The 19863-nt window shown below is 54.3% G+C and overlaps 1 protein-coding gene across 3 annotated transcripts in view; it reads right to left on the bottom strand.

Annotated features, from left to right (window-relative positions):
- The window catches only part of Kdm4b (lysine demethylase 4B), an 81995-nt gene that overhangs the window by 19888 nt on the left and 42244 nt on the right, over positions 1 to 19863 (bottom strand). For all 3 annotated transcript variants that reach the window (XM_051177591.1, XM_051177592.1, XM_051177594.1), the window contains exons 7-9: positions 16186 to 16235; positions 12543 to 12646; positions 9042 to 9179 (exon numbers count right to left, since the gene is read on the bottom strand). In XM_051177591.1, coding sequence (XP_051033548.1) covers positions 9042 to 9179; positions 12543 to 12646; positions 16186 to 16235 — 292 coding nt within the window. The remainder of the gene's footprint in view (positions 1 to 9041; positions 9180 to 12542; positions 12647 to 16185; positions 16236 to 19863) is intronic.

The raw sequence follows: 19863 nt of genomic DNA, 5'->3' as shown, positions 1-19863 counted from the left end.
TTGAGAAGGGGCTACATCTGCTGGGGATGAGCATGCTTTCTGATGACACTTGACACCACCTGATAGGGCCCAGACTCAGCTCCTATATCCTGACCCTGCACTCCTGTGCCTTGGCAACCAGAGCTGTGACACCAAGTCCTGGATGATGCCATACACCACAGCTGAAAACAACAGTTGCAACCCAGGAGCCCCTGCTCCATGACGTTTGCTAAGAACCTTCTAGAATGTGAGGCACAGGTACTTCACCTCACCTAGAGCAGCCCTTCACTTACACCATCCCTACATGCCACCCCTACCAACAGAACAGTTTTGCAAGTGGCTAAGGGACACATTCAAGCAGACACACAGCATCAGGCCCCTCTGTGGGCCTCCTTGCAGGCACCACACAGGCCTAGTTTCAGGGCCGTCTCCTGTGCTTTGGACGCAGCAACACAAGTGTTTTCAATGGCAGCCATAGCACCGACTAGAGCCACACCCCACCTGCTGTATTCCCTACCTGAGAGTGAGGAAAGCAGCCAGATTACCCTGCCACTTGGCTGGGCCAGTAGCTTTCTGGTCTTGTGACCTCTCTGAGGAGGGCTGGGCATGGGAAAGCCAGGGACATTCCCTAGCCACTGATCTGGTCATGCTGCCTGCTGAGTCTGCCTCAGAATGGGGACTATGGGAGGGAAGGCTCCCGCATGCCCCTCTTGAGGTTGCAATGGAGTCCTGAGCAGGGCTCCTGTCACAGACCTGTAGCAATGGCCTAAGCTAAGGTCAGCTCATGCATGGCAAGTTGGGGAGTTATGACAGGGCGCAGGTTACCATCAGTGTTCTGCAGCCTCCTGCCTACCCTGTCACAGCCCAATGTCTCTCAGGCCTGCTACTGGAGGCCAGGGAGTGAGTGAATGGCTGAGCTGCTGCTGCCCATGGCCATGCAGCACAGTTGTGGCTGGGATGACTGAGTGAAAGTCATCAGTGCCTGCTGAGTGTGGCATGGGTGTGAGCAGTGCAGGGTGGAGTCCTGCCTGGTTGTACCTATAACAGTACAGGTCATAGTGCAGTGGCAAAGTCCAGAAAGGTTACAACCAAGCCTTACCCTACATGCCACATTCTTGCTGGGGTCTGGGGCAGGGAAGTGTGGAAGAAACCAGGAGACACCAGCTCCCCCCACTTCTCGCTCTCCAGGGCAGCTTGTGTCTGCTGCTCTCTGTCCTGTAAGTGTGGACACCTTGGTGCCTCATGCCAACCCGGGCAGAAGCACAGGAATGCCTTCGGGACCTCCTGCTACAGAGGCCATGAAAGAGAAGGGTATTTGCCCCCCCCAGAGCCTGGGACCCCCACTTCTGCTTCCTGTCCATATCTATCATCACCTGGAAGTAGCCAGAGAGAAATGATGCCCGTACCCCCTGCTGTGCAGACTGCTATTTCCAGCTCCACTCTGAGGCAGTTCCTCTAGGAGCCTCCGTAACTGTCCAATAGGAAGTGGCCACTGCCAGACAAAGCCGGAGCTTTTGTGAAGTACAATACATCTGAGGCATGAAACCCTGACCCGTGCTTCCCAGGCCTACAGGGGTATGCTCTTCTGCTCGCTTTACATGGCAGCCTATTAGGGACTGTGAGCCATAGTGGCCTAGCTTGGTGCCTAAGAGACTCAGCAGAACTCACAGGCAAAGAAAAACTGGAATGTGCAATGTGGACAACGAACTGGCCTAAGGGGACTCAAGGCATAGGGGTGGCTCTGCAGACCCAGGGGAATGCCCTGCCATGTGCTTCTGGTAAGGTGGACACCAAGCAAACCTGGAGTCAAGCTTGGACAGCCAGCCTGGACCAGCCTCCAATTCTGCAGACTCTAGGGAGACCTGCAGCACCCACAGCCCCACACATGCGGCCTCATCTTTGTGTAGCATCCTGCAGCTACTACTCTACACCCTGCTGCAGTCATGGGGCCACCTCCCAGCCTATGACATTCAGCACCTCTCGGGGCTGTGTGATGGTCCAGAGCTCAGTATGCCCGCACCTGGCACAGACACCTTCAATATGTGCTGCCTAGGAGACCCCACCTGTGTTGACATGGAGCCTTGCTTCCCTGGGTGGCCCTCATTACTGGGGACTGGTATTCCTCAAAGCATGTGGCCTGCTCCTGCCCTAGTTACTTTCACTTTACACCATTTGTGTCACTGTCCACTTTCCCTCACAGCTCCTAGTGGAGACCGCTTGTCCACCCCACAGGTCCCTAAGGCCAATGACATCATCAGAGACACTAAGAAGACTTGTCTTTCCAGTCTACCCAAGTCATGAGAGTGAAACATAGGGCACAATCAGATGTTTGAAGCCTGTGTGTGGCTGGACCAGGGCTCTCACTGAGGTAAGCCTTGTCCTCATGCTCCTAGGCCCAGGATCAGCCCCGTGAACCAACTATATCTGCGTGCCAGGTGTCTCCAGCAACTGAGGACTGTGTAAGGGTCTCGTCTGTAGTGGGCTGCACACACATCCCTGCCCTACTGAGGACTTCCAAGCCCACAGCTCCCCAGCTCTTTCAGGGCCTCGTCAGGCATGGTGCTGTCACGCCCCACCCTGGGGTTCCCACTGCCTCCCTCAAAGCTGGGCTGGGTGTAGAGCAGTGAGTCCACCTGAGCTCCCAGGATCCTCTGTTGGCTCTGAGCTCCAGTCAGAGGCCACTCTGTTTTGAGAGGCTGGGTTACACTAGAACTCACTCATGTACAACAGTGAGCTGGGGGAGGTAGCAGCTGGAGAGGAGATGATCACAATGTGGTGCAATAAAGCCACCAACCTGAATAGCATGGTACTGCAGGGACCCTCCTGCTCTCGCCAGTGTGGCAATGACAACTCTCAGTCACGGTACAGAAACCAGGGCAAAACACTGAGCCTGCCACCGGGTGGCTGGCATCTGCCAGGGTGGGCGTGGCATCCCTAAAAAGCACCACTGTAGAGAGGACAGCAAAATTGTCCTCAGCTGATTGCAAGTTACTTGTGGCTGGATATGTCCTGGTGTGACTATCTCTACCCTCCTGCCCAAGTATGTACTTCATCCCTTACTTGCAGCCACACAACCTTAGGAATCCCTGCCCACAGGCTTCCTGTCCCTACTCAGGTGTCCAACATGGCCTCCAAACTCAGAACAAACCCAAACTTCTCAAGCAAGCAACAAAGCCAAGTGACCCTCCACCTCACTTTCCCTGGGCCCCTGAACTCTTCCGTTCACAGTGTGAACAGGTGAACTCCCGCCTAGGGGGTCCAGTAGCAAATGGTAGGGGCACACCAGAAGCTGCAGGAGGGGCACTGCCTACCCCCGCTGACCTGAGGGAGACTGGATGCCTGGCTCATGCCTAGTTTGTCAGTCCCTAAAGATAGACTTTGCCAAACTGTGACACCACATCAGCTGGCTGTGGCTTTATGCACCCTTTCTCAATGCCACCATGTTTTCCCAGGGTCAGAATTACCTTTTAAAAAATAATATAGCCCAGGCTGGCCTTGAACTTGGGGCAACCTTCCTGTCTCAGTCTCCTGAATGTTGAGACCACAGGCTCACACCAGTACCCTAGCAGAGGAAGGCGGACATGGTGACTATGAGACACTTCTACAAAGCTCTGTGTTTGAGGGCCAGGCGCGCCAGCCCACTAAGGGTTAAGCACAGAGCTCTGGCTGTGGTTTGGCCCATTTCTGCTGTGATTACCAGCACTGCAACAACATCCAGTTCATTAGGGAGCCACAGGGACCTGTGCACAGGACGATTAGGCGCCAGCTCAGTGCTGCCTGGTGGGGCCTGTGCCCCTGAGCAGACGCCGGAGTCATGATGCCCCTCCTGTGGCACTGCACCCATGACAACATCCATCCCACTCCCCTCTTGGCACAAGGGTCACTTGTCCTAGGTGGCATGGGCACCAGGGGACAGACAGTGAGCGGGGAGTGGCAGCACTGACCTGTCTATTCTCCCTAAACTGCTTTTTGGCTGGGTCCTTTCAGCTCTTGCCTTCTGCAAACCTCAGCGTGACCACAACAGCCAAAACCACCACGGTGTCCCAGGGCAGCCCAGAATGTTCCCAACATCCCCTGACATGGGCACCCTTGGGGAGCCCTGCTTTACTCATGGGGAAATTGAGGCACAAGGTGGCAATGCCCAGGCCACACAATGTGGGGGTTTTCAGGGTCTGCACTCAACATACTGGGGAGTCACTGCCAGGGGTCAGGGGTCCCTCTGTGACCAATGTCCCCTGCGACACTTGGGATAACTGTGGCCATCAGGGCCTTGGAAGCTTTCTGGCATGGGGTACAAGGCCAGAATACCCCACAGAGGAAGCCAAGACCATGTACACTCTCAGGATCCCATACTAGGCCACATTTCTACATTCTTCCTCTGCCAACCACAGGCCAGCTGTGCCCTGCACAGGACTCTTGGTGTTCCCAGGGGATTTCTGGGCACATACATCTTAGAGACATGGCCAGGGATTCATGGTATAGAAGACTGTAACAGAAAGTGAGGGGAAAACACATTTCACAAAGCACATTGTCGTCAGCCCTGTGCACACAGCTCTGCCATGGCATAAATCGGGTTAGCGATGCAGGGTGGCAGCAACTAACCGTGCAGCATGGGAGGCACTGTCACTGACAGCAGGGGAACATGGCTGTCAGTTCTCATGGTCATTAAGCTCAGTGCTCCCTACCCAGTGACTGCTGCTACCAACCTTCAACAAGGGCATGATGACATGGCACTAAAATGGCCACCTCCAGACTTTGACCCCCAACTCTGTGGAAGTCCTCCCAACTCCGATGTCTACCCCCTCAGGTGTGCCAAGCATTCCTGGGAGAAATGACATCCAGCCATGGGGACTATGAAAGAAACAGAAGCTACTAAGTGTACAGCCAGAGCCAGAGCCAGAGCCAGACTCTCGAATGCATCCCTTGTCTCATTGGAGCTAAGCGTGATGGAGTTGTGGTGAGTCCCTGCTGGGAGAGCCCTGTCCCCTAAAGTGTGCAGGCCAAGGCTGAGCTTCCCATATTGTATGGGGCCTGTGATCAGGAGAGGGCTACTGCAATAGCCAGCGAGGAGCAAGGAAGAGCGAGGCTGTGCAAGCGGCACCCCTCCCTGGAGAATCCCTTTCATCTCCTGCTTCTGACCTAGCTATAGAGAGGCTGCTCCAGCCTGCCAGGGCTGGCAATGTGGACAGGCAGACTGTGCCAAAGGCTCACACATGCCATCAGGCCTGAAGACTCTGAAGGGGAGCACTAACCTGGAGCACCCCAGAGGCTCACTCCCATCACACACCCACACCTACACCCACTTATGCACATCTACTGAACAGGGCATGTTGGACATGGTGCCTGGTGTACAGCACTGGCAAAGTTGCTTGGCCTCTCTGTTCTTGTCTGTCAGCCCAGGGTCAGCATTCCATAGAGTGTGCTGGCTTCAGAGACCCAGGAATGAGCCACCTTAAGGGGAGCACGTGGAAATGCCAGGGACTTGGTGGGCACTCACCCCTCCCCAACCCCACCAGGCACTGGCAGCCCTGCCCAAGCTCATTCAAGGCCCTTGATGTACATCTGGGAGGCAAAGAGATCCAGCTGAGCCGCTGAACTTTCTGGATTCTTAGCTTTGTTTCATTTTTGCATCTGAGTCAGGGTCATGCTCTGTAGATCAGGCTGTGACCAAACTCACAGCAATTCTCCTGCCTTAGCTTTTTGGGTGTTGGGATTCCATGTGAGCACCAAGCACAGCTCAGAAATTTGTAAGGACAGATGCCATCAAGGCTGGCCCATCTGGTTGACTTTTAACCCTCACCTCAAAACCAAACCAACAAAACCTCTGCTGCCAACAGCTGGTGCCATAGAGTTCCTGCCGCATACGGAAGAGGCTCTTTGGAGGTGCCCACCACAACCAAGGCCACACCCAAGCACCCTGCGGTGACCACAGAGGGAAAGCCACAGGAAGACTCAGGCAGACAGAGCTAGTGCAGCTTCTTAGCTGACCCCATGTCTCCACACAGCCAGTTTCTACCAAGTTCAGATGAGGAGCCCCATCCCGTCCCATGAATAAGCGGGAGATGAGGCTCATGGCCCATGACCTGCTCTTTAAGTCAGACCCCTGGGTTGGTTACTTCTCCACACCACTAAAGGAGGGACACACACCATGAAGAATTCCTTGGTGGCTGTGTTACAGTCCCTGAGCACATGTTATTTTTTCTGTCTATGAGACTATACTGCACCTGTCCCACCAAGCGTCACAGCAAGCATGACTTGTGAGATGGCCTTCTGCAAACGGTGCTTCTGCAGCTGATCCAAGGGTCTGGGGCCTGTGTCCCAGGTGGCCTAGATCTCCCAATACCAGGCCTCTTGCCTGTCCTCAGGATAAAGCTGAACCTCCTACAAACTCTGAGTTTCACATGCACAATCCAGAAAATTCTTCACTTGGAGAACATAGCTGGGCTTAGCCCATGAACAGCCTGTATGTTTCCACCCACTGCTCACAGGAGTGGCTGTACTCATAGATCTGCAGAGAAACAACTGGGGCTGTGACTGGAAGATCTACTGGGGCCACTAAGGTGTGGCTTCCAGCCATGGAAGTAGCCTGTGTTGAGTGAATAACTGTAAAATATTCACAGACCTACAGGACTCTCAGTGATGCCTAGCCTCAGAACACATCATCATCTTATCAGGAAGCCCTGTCCCCTCCCCAACCCTGGCACCCACATCCATCTTCCCACTTTTGGATTCCCCGGTCTGCATGGTCTCCATCATGGAGTCCACACCATGAGGCTTCAGGATGATTAAGCATGACGTCGCTGAGGACTTCACAGGGCAGCAGGTCAGAGGGTTCTCCCCTCTCCGACACATGGGTTGCAGGGGTGTGCACACTCTGCCGTCCCCTCCCCTGCTATCTGCTTTAGCACTCCTTTCTGACAGCCACACTTCCTGGTGTCCCTCAGCTGGCTGGAGGGGAGCAGACAGAGTTGTCTCCAGTGGCAGTGGTCCTTTTCCTAAGCATCCCTTGCTGAGGGGCCCTACACTGTTCTCCCAGGGACCTTAGTGGCCTCAGTATGGACTGGTTCCTGCCCAGAGGCTAGCCTATAGCTCCAATGAGTGTGAGCATTGCCTCCCACTGCCAGAGTCAAAGGGCTGCTGGCACATCTTGCTGCCTGGTCTCTGGATTAGAGCCCTCAGTGCCCCTCTTATGAAGGGAGAGGCATGGGCAGGGCTGAAGCCTACTAGCACAGCCAGCAAGTGCCTTCCTAGGAGACTCAGAGGGGGGTACCAGGCTGCAGAGAGGACCTGGCTTGGCACTATAGGGGGAGGTGAACAACTCTCATGCTGGTGGCTCCTGTGCCTTTGGGACATACTGGTGGAGCTCCAGTGGCTACCATGGACCATGCATTCTTCTGCAAAGTGGCACCTGCCCTGCCACTGAGCAGGAGAGGGAGGAAGGCAGTTTGCCTGTAGCTCCCTATCTGTCACTGTGCATGTGCAAGGGCAGGTGAGGTCCCAGGAGAATGGGGATAAGCCAAAAAGGACACAGCCTGTGCATGCAGGCTGAGGGGTGAGGAGGGCTATGACTACCATGTGGGAACTGCTAAACTGGAAGCAAAAGGCTGGGAGAAGACAGGAGAGCAGGCACTTGCCTGCCCAGGTGCCTTGGGACTCAGACCCCGTCCTGCCTTAGCACCCCTCACAGCCTCTATGTCCACAAGGCTGCCTTAGCACCCCTCACAGCCTCTATGTCCACAAGGGCTGGGGAGCAGTAGTCCTAGTTCCCAGTCCCTACTATGAGGCTCAGGAGTCTACCTTCAGCTGGCCATGCGTCCCCCTCACTGGTGCATCCCCCACATGAGGGCCGCCCTGGGATGGTGCTGTGCTTGCCATCCTGCCCTGTCCCTGGCTGGTCTGAGGTGCCTCGGGCCACTTGTTCCCTAATTTCACGCTACACTGCTTGACAATGTGAGCATGGCACCATTGCGATGGCACTCCCCAAATGCTGCTTGTTTGTGAACACATGGCTGAGCCTGGAATTACTTTTACTATCTGGGCAGTTCCTGTTATGACTGCGGCTGAGACAGCTCTGAAAGCACAGGCTCCACCATCACGGCTCAATCTGCCACAGGTGCAGGTGATCTTGGCTGCCATCCCACCAGCCCTGGCCATGCAAGGTATCTAATCAATCAAAACAGGACACAGGTCCCAAACCCAGGTCATGCCATCTGCCCGCAGACTGAGTGTTTCATGAAGACTGAAGTCAGGCTCCCGGTCCATGCCATGAGCACTTGCCACAAAAGGAGACAATCACCCCATGAAGCAAAATAAGGGCAGCAAGCAAGCAAGAGAAGATGGGGAATGGCCCAGCAGCCAATGGTCTGACTTCCCATCCTCAGAACTCACATAAAGTTGGGTCTACTAGTTAGTGCATGCCAGTGAGATGGGAGACAGGTGGAGTACCCTAGAAGCCATGGCCAGGAGACCCTGTCTCACACAGGAAGACAACGGATAATGGAATATATGTGCACACAAAAGCAAATGAACATGAGGAAGAAAAGTATCAACATAGATAAAAAGTTAAATGATGGCCCAGTCCTGGGTGTGGGGTCATCCTGTGGTCCAACCACTAGGGAGAATGAGGCAGGACCAGGCCAGACCATGTTTGATGTCTCAAAAACCAAAACAAACTAACAAATAACTTGGCTCAATACCCAAGGCCAGCTTGCCAGACAGTACTGCCCAGAGAGAGGGAGTCGCTGCAGAGCACTAGAAATGAAAAACCAAGCCAGGCAGTGGTGGAGCACACCTTTAATCCCAGCACTCTGGAGGCAGAGGCAGAAGAATCTCTGAATTCGAGGCCAGCCTGGCCTACAGAGCGAGTTCCAGGACTATAGAGAAACCCTGTCTAGAAAATAACAGGGGGGAGGGAGGGAGGAAGGGAGGGAGGGAAGGAGGGAGGGAGGGAACAGAAGCACAAATACCAGTCTCCATGAACACTCCCAGCAGCTGGGGCACACCCATGTGAGTATAGGGCTGCTCCACCTACTTTCTGAACCCGAGATGACTGTCACACCTACCTGGGTGGCCACTTTGCCATAGTCGATCCAGCGTAGTGTGGCAAAGTTGGTGGACTCAGCACAGTTGAAGCCGTGGTTGAAGCCCGCATGGTAACCATAGGGGAATGTGATCATGAACTCCCCGGCTTCCTGTGTGATCTACGGAGGAGAATGATGAACTCAGTGGATGATGCTGGTTTGAGGGTGGTCCACAGCTGCTGGAGCCCTGTGATGAACTTGTGGGTTCAGCAAGGACCCAGAGCTCAGGAACCTGTGGGACCCTGTCAGGCTTAAAGAGTGTGGGTTTAGGGCTGATGAGATGACTCAGAGCTATAGGCATTTGCTGCCAGACCTAACAACCTGGGTTCAGCCCCCAGGCTGTACTCAAACCCGACTTCTATGGGTTATCCTCAGACCTCAGCATGCATGCCATAGCATTCACACGCACAATATACATAAACAGTTTTGTTTTGTTTTTGTTTTTTTAAAGACAGAGCTGGACATGGTGGTTTACACCTTTAAACCCAGCACTTAGAGGCAAGTGGATCTCTGTGAGTTCCAGGCTAGTCTGGTCTACACAGTGAGGCACTGTCTCAAGCAACCATGTAGGAAAGCTGGAGCATGTCAGTCATTCTAGCTCCTGGTGGCTGAGGCAAGAGAGTCACTAGTTTGAGACGAGGCTAGACTACACGAAAAGACCTGGTTCTAGCCCTGGCCACCAAAGGACACAGAGCAAGCAGCATGTTCCCCACTCTGCACCATGGCCATCATGGCCTGGCCACCCCACCCAGCCCAGAATATAACACTGGGCCATTGACTGCTCTAGCTTCACCCACCCACACTGAGTCCAGGCTGAGCACATGCAAGCAGTGTCCTCTCGTGCACAGGTGCTCTCCATGACATCACCGTTGCATATAGCTCTCCATGAGGCAGGCTCTGGGGACAGCGCTCATAGCACTAAGAATATTCTGGAACACCTGCCTATCTACAGACCCCAGTCCATGAGACAAAGGCTGTGTCACAGCACAGGAGTGACAGAATACATACTCCTCGGAGGATGAGCAGAGCCTCATCCGTGATTGGGAAACTGAGGTTCCAGGAAGAAGAGGGTATCTCTCAGACGTTGCGGAGTCCTCACTGTCCACTGCACAAGCAGGAAGGCGCGAAGAGCGCAAGTGTGTGGGAGTCTGAGCTTGACATGTGCCGACAAAGGAGGAAGGTTCCAGAGCCCTGGGGAGGCCCTGCCCCTCAGCTTGGCTAACTCTGCAACTCTCCTCACCCTGTCTCTAGCACACAGGATATTTACTGGCTCAGGGCTTCTGAGCCTTCACAGATGGCCCAGCTGTATGCCTGCCAGTGGCTGGCTCACTGTGACACACATCACACTGAGAAGGTGTCAGGCATCTTCTCTCTGAGCATCCAAGTGACAAAGGTCCTAGGCGTGGGTGTTTCCCCCACAGGCCACTGAGTCCATGCCATTGGATTTCTCTGGGCAACTCTGGGGAAGAGAGAGTGGACACTATGGTGGGGGACTTACAGCACCAGCCACTTATCAAAATAATCCATCAAAACCAACATGCACCGGAGCACAGCCTGCCCTGGAGAATGCACCAATATTTTTCTTCTCAAATAATTAATTGCACCAATCAAGGGAAGTCAGCTACACCAAGCTATGTTTTAAAATTCCTACCCAAGTGACCAGCTACTCGTGACAAAATGAAGGATGGTGGAGTGTCACTTAGGTGTGTACCTGGGTCCTGGCAGGCACAGCACCTCGGGAAATCTTAGCCACCTCATCATGAGCTCTAAGTGGTCAAGGGGAAGGAAGGTCTGAAGCTTTAACAAACGTCCCTTCAGATAACAGTGGTGATACTGGCTCACTGCTGGTCCTTTCCATGATGTTTAGCATTCACGGTACACACATGCTGGGAGGAGCTGTCACATTCAGTCTTCTGGGATAGCACGTACCACACACACTGAGGCCAACAGCGAGGATGCAGGCATGGGCAGACAGCACAGCCATGAGAGTCTTGCTCAGGGGTGACAGGACTGGGTTCTTGTCACTGCCACTGCATCCCAGATGCTGCTGAGCCCCTGTAGCTGCCTTCCCTTCACTGCTGTCAACAGAGCCCAGGGATAAATTAGGAGGCTTTAGATGATGGATGACTGGGCGGCAGAGCCACAGTGGCCAGGGCCGGCGCCAGTCAGGGAGAAAGTTGGGGACACTTCAGCAGGACAGATGAGGAAGTCGATGGCAGATTACAGAAATACACACTCTTAATTATTAACGAGCTGGCTATTGATCAGCTTTCCCTTTTAAAAGTAAATACCATTACAGACTCACAAGTGCAGTGTGCAGCTGCTTGTCTGAAGGGTGAGGAGGAATTCTGTGCAAGAGGACACTCATCTCTTGCCTGTTGCTCTGTCCTTAGGTCCAATCCCAAGGTGGGGCAGATACCTTCTGATGCAGGACAGGGACCTTCACCCACAAGCCTTTGAGGCAGGTCAAGCCCTGGACACCCAGCACAGCAGTGTGGGGAGCATGACTCTCGGTATCAGCTGCCTCTGTAAGTCTGAAGGTAAGCCAGCTGCCTTGGGCTGGGCACCATATGTATAATCCATGGTGCTGCCGAGACGCTGCCCAGGGGGAAAGGCAGTCACTCTGTCCATGGGGGTCCCTATGCATGAAGCACAGCCTGGAGAACAAAAGTTCCCCGCAAGCTGGTTGCAGTCACTTCTCACTTCCACCAAGCGACAATGCTGCCACCTAACAGTGCAATGTGTGCTTCTCAGAGCTAGAGCCAGGAGCAGCCTCCGGGCTGCACCAGCAGGAAGAACACAGCGGATGCTGCGGGTGCCTTGATTGAAATGTCAGAAGCAATTTCCAACATGCTGACACCCTGTGTGAGCATGGAGCAAGGGGGTCTCATCACAGAACTTGCTCCTGGGCTGACAAACTGCTCTTCAAAGGGACCTTCAGAAACAGCTGTCCTGAGGGCCCTCTCCCTCTCTGGTCCCCAGGGCATACAGGCTTGTACTCCTCTGCCAACACACACCCAGTTGGGCTGGCCTTCCCTACTGGTATGTGCCCTACCTTGCCTTAAGAAACATGATGTCCTAGGTCTGCAAACTTGTCAATCCAGGAGTAGGAAGTCCGTTGGCACCTCTCCCCCCAGCAGGTGTCACAGGCCTGGCTCACTCATCTCAGACCTCCTCCATCACAGCCTCTACAGCAGCACACCGAATGTGCTCAGTCTCCATGCCCAGGAACGCTGAGCCACTCACTACTAAGCAGGACACCTGACTCTGTGGCTAGCCACCCTGTTGGCTATAAGCTGCTAATAGCAAATGTGGCCTTGGCAGTGAGGGACTTGCACTCAGGCACAGGGCTTTATGTGGTTTGGAGACAGCAAAGACCCCAACAAACCCACATTTGTCCCGTGGTGTCCTCCACCTATTTCAACAGAAGAACCAAAACCAGTTGGTCACCATTCTAAAACCTTCTCTGGGGCCTGTACATACCCGGCTGAAGGGGATGCCATACTTCTTCAGGATGATGGGCGAGATGAGTGTCATCTTGTGCCTCAGGAAAGCATCGCAGCCCTGTGAGCTCCCAGGGAAGAAGCCTGGGATGGAGGAGAGCAGTGTCTGTCAGCGGGGGCTGTTGGCCTCATCCTAGGGATCAGGCACTGAGCTGGGACCTCAGACAGGTCTTAGGTCAATGCCAAAGCCCTGGGCTCAGTGGAATGGATCACTGCATGTCGATACCCAGCAGTGTAGAAGACAGAAGCAGCTACCATTCATGTAACTGCCTAACAGACACCTTTCCAACAAGCTCTCGAGAGAGAGCCCACCCTGTTCATCAGGATGGCCTCTAAGGTACCTGAGCACACAGCCTCTGGGAGCCAGCATCCCAGGACCATATGGGTAGGCATGCAAGCTCATAACATTCAGCATCTCCCTGGAGGCTACCGGAAGCTCAGTGGAACAAGGCTAAGACTCAAAAGTCACCACCAAGAGGCAATACAGGTACAGCAGCTGTGTGTGAGTGGCCTCCAGGTCTCAGCACCTCAGCAGTCCACAGGAGAAAGTGAGGCCCCAGGACATAACTGACCTCAGGACAGGGAGCAGCCTATGTTCTCACTGGGGTACCTTTGCTTCCCCAGGCAGAAGATGGCTATTTCAAAGCTCAACCTCATCCTGGAGACCCAACAAGGATACTGGCCCTGGGCTCCTTGGGGTGGAATGCACAGTTCCCACTGTGAAGGGAAGGTCCCTGCAGAAGCCCTGGGTAGGCTGGAGCTTGGTCACACCCTGTCAGAACCAGCTCTACAGAAGCCAAAATGAGGAACACAGGACAACTAAGGCAGGACACACCAAGTCCCTAGACTCACTGCTCATCACACTGGCCTGTGCGTCCTCAGAATATGCCTGTACTCTATCATCCCACCACAGCAGGGGGCCACAGAAGTCTGCTGTGGGCAAAGCAGAGGATGATGGCAGAAATGACCCACAGCCTCTGTCTGAGGAACCTGCCAGAAACCCACACAAACACATGCCCCAGCCTCCAGGCCAGCACGCCCCTAGTCAGTATCTACTTCAAGAGCACATGTGTTCATGTGTGTGAAAGCACCCACAGATGTGTGAACAGGTGCAGGGCCAGTAGGGCCTGGTGGAGGCTCCGGCTGCTGACAGGAGGCTACGCTGGAGGAGCAGGCTCCAGAGGGGATGAGGGCCGAGTCCCCATCTTTCCTTCCTTGGTGCTAAAAGTGCCTTGGTTAAAATTATGACTGCCGCCGCCAGCCACACGTCCCCCTTTTAATGCATGGCTTAAGTGGCTCTCATTAGGGCCCTAATAAAGGCTTGCATCTGAAGTGATTATCGCCCCCACATTAGTGCTCTCCCGTGGGCACCTCTCCCTGTAAACCCATTTATGGCTCAGCTATTCATTTTCTGTGCTAACCATGAGCCCACTCCACCCGGCTCTGCCGTGGGTGGCATCACTGGTGCATGCCCAAAGTCTCTGGGCTGCCTAGGCCAGAGCTGTGAGGGAGCTGCGTGTGGCCTCCTGCAGACACTGCTGTGTCATGCATCCAGCCTCCCTGTCCTGCCCCCACCTTCACTCTCCCCTGGGCAGACTGCTCAGTCCCTCCTCCGGCTTCAGGCAGCTGCCCCACCCTGCCGGTTCTTTTTTCTTCTTTTGAAGGCAGGGTCTCACTACACGGTCCAGGCTGGTCTGGAACTCACAGAGATCCACCTGCTTCTGCTATACAGGCCAGATGTTTGAACCAACCACTCTGGAGCCTCAGAACTGAAACTCTGCAGCTGGCTCTCCTCTCCCCCTCAGTTTCTGCACACACTTTCTGGAAAGGCAAGCTGCCATCCCCTACAGCCCCTGCTGGCCCTGGGAATAGGGTTGTGGCTACCGGGGTGGATAGAGGGCTTGAGATAATGACTATTCGTCATTCCGAGGATGGCTGTCTCCACAAAGGAGGCGACAGAGCAAGAACCACCTGAGCCTGGCTGGCTGAACCACCTCACATGCAGATAGAGACACCGGAGACACCGTCAGTCAGCGGGGGCCAGGCAGCAACTGTGAGCTGGTCCCAGGCCCTGAGCTGGGGGCTGAAGAACATTTTCTTTATGTTTTACAGGTGGTATCAGCTCACTCAGGACAGCCCCAGAGCCTGTGACATCACTTCCAGGGTCAGAAGAGACTCTGCAGATGGCTCAAGTGAAAGACCCTAAGCCAGGAGCATCCTATATCACCTTAGGCCCAGCATCCTCATGAGCCCTCAGAGGGAGGCAGAAGGGGATGAGGCAGAGAACATGGGAGATGCTGTACTGTTGGCACTAGACTAGAAAGAAGAGGCAGAGAGTCAAGAGATGTGGGGCCTCTAGTATGGTGGGGGTTGCAGAACTCCCAGGACACCCTGCCGTGCCTATAGTCTCAGGACTGTAAGCTGTGGAGGCGCCATCTAGGCTGTTTATGACCACCAAGGTTGTGAGGCTCGGGCACAGTGGGGCTGGGAAGCAGTGGCCAGTGTTGCCTTAGGGGTCACACTCAAGTCCACCCTGTGAATGCTGCAAGGGGAGATGTCAAGGGTTCCATCTGCAGCTGTGGGTTTCCAGCAGATGGGTACCATAGGACCCAGGTTAGCCTTCCTGAGAGGATGTACAGTGTGACCGGTCCCTCTCAGTCCTGACAGCCCTGGCTAGCAGAAGATGAGGCCTACGTCAGAGCTTCTCTAGGGATGACAGAGGACAAATAGACCTTTCAGGTAGTGAGGACTCATACCCCTCAATGTGTGTGTCCTGAGGTGCCCACATAGAGACTTATACCTGAAGACAGGATGGATAAGCTGGACATGGTGGCATGGGCCTGTCACCCCAGCTCTTGGGAGGCTGTGGCAGGATTTTGAGTTCAAGGCTAGCCTGAGCTACAAAGTAAGTTCAAGACCAGCCTGGACAACTTTAGCAAAACCATGTGTCAAAAAGCCAACAAAAATCTGGGCAATATAGTGGCACACACCTTTCATCCCAGCACTCAGGAGGCAGAAGTAGGTGGATCTCTGTGAGTTTGAGGCCAGCCTGGTCTACAGAGAGAGTTCTAGGACAGCCAGGGCTACCCAGTGAAACCCTGTCTCGAAAAATCAAACACCAGAAACCAAAACAATGAAAAACAAAAACAAAAGCCAACTAAAGAATAAAACAACATGGCTGGAAGTGGCTCAGCAACAGAGTGCCTACCCAGCATGCTCAAGGCCTAGGTCCTATCCCAAGCATCAGAGCATGGTGAGAAAGGGACAGCTGGGCATGGTGGCACACTGCTGTTCCAGCACATCCTAGACTAGCAGGGAGATAAAGCGTTCTCCACCAGCCTAGGCTACTAATCTAAACCCAGTATCAAAACTAGGCATGGCCTGTGGGTGAGTGGGGCTGACGACAGGGACGGTTATACCCCATCTGAGGTCATGTCACTGGTGAAGACTGAGCTGCACTCCACTGACCTCTGTACCCAAAGCTTTGCCATCCTCCAGGGAGAGGGCCCAAAGAGATGACTGCAGACTGGTCATGTGACCAGGAGATAGGCACAGTGATATTCACCTGGCTGGGCCACCCACCCATCTCATCTTTGTCCCTGTCCCACCAGGGACATACCTACCTATGGCCAGGCGCTCCAGGCGCTTGCCGTGTTCCGGTGGGATGGCGTACCTATGAGAGAAGGGAGGCACATCAGAGCCAAGGACCTCTGGCCAGTGCAGTTCATACCCACAGACAGCAGACAGGCTGTCACCACTAAACCCTAAGGCAGCAGTCACACTGGAAAACTTCACAGCCAGGCATGGCCATGTCTTGGGACATGGTGGCTGTCACACTGGGGGAGCTCCTGGAGTGGAGTAGGCAGGCTGGGGCATTGCTCAGCATCCCTCAAGGCTCAGACACAAGAGGAGGCAGGAGCCAAGACACAGGAAACCACAACAGCCGAGAACTGAGGATTTTCCAATGAAATACAAAAGTGGTGGGAGACTCAGCCACCATCCTGTTGCTGCATCTACAGAGAATACAAAGGAATTCTTGGGTGCCCCCAGGACTCTGTCTGAGGAAACCCAGGCACCCAGAATTTCCATGTCTGGATAAGCTGAGGTCACACTTCCATCCAGGCCTTTTATCACTCATGCAATGACGCCGCCGAGTTCCTCACAGCTCAAAGCACCAGGATTCTGGGAGCCATGGGGTGGGGGGGGGTGGGAGGGGCGGCGGTGGGCAGGCTTCTGGGAAGCCACCCGAGGCCTGGAAGGAACAATTCCCACTCTGGCCGCAATGATGAATGCGGCATCCCCAGCCCACAGTGCCTTCCACTTAATTAGTGCCTGTAATTAGGAGTTATAAAGATAAGATTAATTGAATCTGGCGGCTGCTGGAAGTTTAATACATTGGAATATGCCTGGCGTTATCGGGAAGTACAGCCTGCAGGCTGCTGGCCAGGGGTGCAGAAGGGTGGTCTTGGGGAGACAAGCTTGTGGATGGGCGGCAGGGAGTGGCAGGGCTGGGAAACTATGCTTCACTGTAGCCATATGAGGCCACAAAAGCTGTGCCCGGCTGCAAGCCACAGCAAGCCAACACCTTGATTCCCAAACTGAAGCAGGGTGAGGATCCAACGCTGAGCCTGGAGGAGGCTGCAGAAGCCAGGGTGGCCGAACCCATCTGGAAGAACAGCTCTGGGTGGCCACAGCCAAGTGCAGAGCCAAACTTCCCATGGATCCTGTGGGGCTCCCAGCAGAGCCTCAGTGTGCTCCATAACCAGCCCCACAGCTGTGCTGGGCACCAGTTACACTCAGGCTCAGCTCTGGGCTGGGAACTGTGCACCACCCTGCTGAGGATTAGGAGCCGCCTCAGCACCATGACTCCATCTTGGAACTGCAACACAGGCAAGTACCCTCACCACAAAGTTCAAATCCTCACAGTGTCAATATCCTATAGCAGCTGTGCCCCAGACAGCACCACATCTGCATAGACAGCACCCACACTGGTCCTGGGCAGTGGCCATTGTTGTGATTGATCCAGGCTTTCTTGTGTGTCACTGCTTGCACACTGCCCACCTTGCACCCCCACCTCACCTCCTCTCTCCCACCTGTACAAATGTACCAAGTACACACACCCACACCCACACCCACATGCCCCATGTGTCTTGGCCCTGCCCCTCTAGGGCTGCCCTTGTCTCCACTAATAGCTGAGAAGCCTATACCTACCTGAACCAAGCCAGTCTACCCGTCCCAAGCCATCCTGGGGTGCCTCTGAGTTGGATACTAAGCAGACCATTCAAGGCCCTGGGATTCTGAGGTTTAGCTGGCTCTTCGTAGGAGATGCATATGCCAGAGACCTCATGTCAGGCAGGGTGTATCCTTCTGAATGATCCCCATAGTCCCCTGGCACTTGCCTCCATGTTCTAAAGCCTCTGCGGTCCATAAAGTACCTCTAGGAGACCTGCAGCAGAGACAGCTCTGTCTTGTGTCTCTAGCATTCTCCACAGACTTAGTCTCCCTGGCAACCATACCAAGATACTCTACACTGGCCATCAGGAGACAGCAGCTTTGTGCATGCATATGGGGGGGGGTGCTGAGGGACCCCTGGGAGACAGACCCAGGAATGGCGCAGAGGAGCAGAGCCCTCTGGGAGAATGAGAGCTCCTCCAGATGCAGTCCTGAGAAGGGGTGCTGGTTGTGGCCACTCTCCCCCAGTTAGTGCTCATGATACTATGCAAAAAAAAGTCTGAGGAAGGGCAAAGGTGAGTTTGGATAGAAGGTTCTAGAAGGAAGCAAGAGCTGGAGTTTCCAGGAAGGACAAGATAGCTAACTTGGCTCCTTACCTCTAAGGCAAGTTCTGCCTCCCCCAAACCCTACACTGAACCCACAAACCCATGCCAGGGCACAAGCAGTGACTCAGCCCTGTCTGTACCAACTATGGCTGACTCTGAAGAGTGACTAAACCATGTGGGGAAAGTCAGTCTGGGGCAAAGTGGGGATACAGGAGCCCCAAGTGCCCCAACATGAGATGGGGTGCATGAGCTCTGTGCCAGACTCACTGCCGTGAGTGGTGCTGAGCAGCCCAGGGCCATCTGGGGAGACACAATGGCACATAGCCCTGAGGGTACAGTACAGGTATTAAGTCGGGGGGGGGGGGATCTCAAAGTCTCAGGGTGCCATGGGTCTCCAGCCCTGTGGGTGGAACTAAGCAGCTAATCCCTGGTGCAATTGGATGAAGAGGCCTCAGCGGACACACCAGTCTCCCTTCCTGCCCTCCTGCCTGCCTCCCGCCCACAGAGGAGGCCACTATTAATAGTGCAATTTCCGTGGTGTTCTGTTTATCCCCCGGAAGGCCTGATGGATGTGAATAATTACCAGACTATAAAAGCCAGCGTATGTGCTGCTCTCTATCGCTCTAAATCATCAAACAAATAAAGCAAGAAACAGTGTTTCTGAATATAATTTTCCCCTCTAATGGCTCAGGATTATTACCAAGAACAACAAAAATAAATAAGCAAAAGCCTAACCAGTTAAAAACTGAACACTGTGTCAGGAAGGGACACAAAGGCCTGGTGGGGAGCAGGCTTGCATGGAGCCCCTCAACAGAGTGACAGTGAGCCACCGGCCATGTGTCTCAACTGCTCTCATGTTTCCTAAGCCTTCTGGCCTGTCTGGCTCCCACAAGCAAGATGCCTCACCAGGATTCTAGCCCCATCTGAGCCCTAAGCTCCCAGGCCCTGCTAGGGACCATCCTGGTCAGGCCCCACTGATGGCTTTGAGCTGGGGAGAGGAGACCATCCTCCAGCTGAGCTCAGCACTGTGATGTTAACACTGAGGCTGAGTGCCAAGCGGCTGGTGATGCAGTGCCAGCTGCTGAGGATGTGAGGGGTGACTCCACAGTGCCTGTGCACAGGCCACAGAGGTCAGGCCACGTGCCAGGTAAAGGCCCCTGGCACATGCATACTCAAGCTCTCACCAGAGTCCAGGATGTTACTATAAATTCAACTGCAATAGCTCTCCAGGGCCCCAAGAGCTGACCTGTCACATCCACCTTCAGACACAAAGCCCCCTGGGCTGAGAACAACAGGACAGATCCCATTCTGGGGTTCACAGAACCCAGCAGGATGGTTTTCTCTCCCCATGAGCCTGAAGCTGCCCAGGCCCCAGTGGGAGCAAGCCAGGGTAGTCCCCTGCTTGCACCATGAGACACAAAGACCAAAGACAGTGAAGACATATCTGATGATCACAGGATGACACATCAAATCCTCATGTGGTCCCTATACATAGGACCTTAGGATGGGTGTGTTGTCACCCCT

The sequence above is a fragment of the Phodopus roborovskii genome, unplaced genomic scaffold (assembly GCF_943737965.1).
Source record: "Phodopus roborovskii unplaced genomic scaffold, PHOROB, whole genome shotgun sequence".
NCBI lineage: Eukaryota > Metazoa > Chordata > Mammalia > Rodentia > Cricetidae > Phodopus > Phodopus roborovskii.
This window is presented reverse-complemented; position numbering and strand designations above follow the sequence as displayed.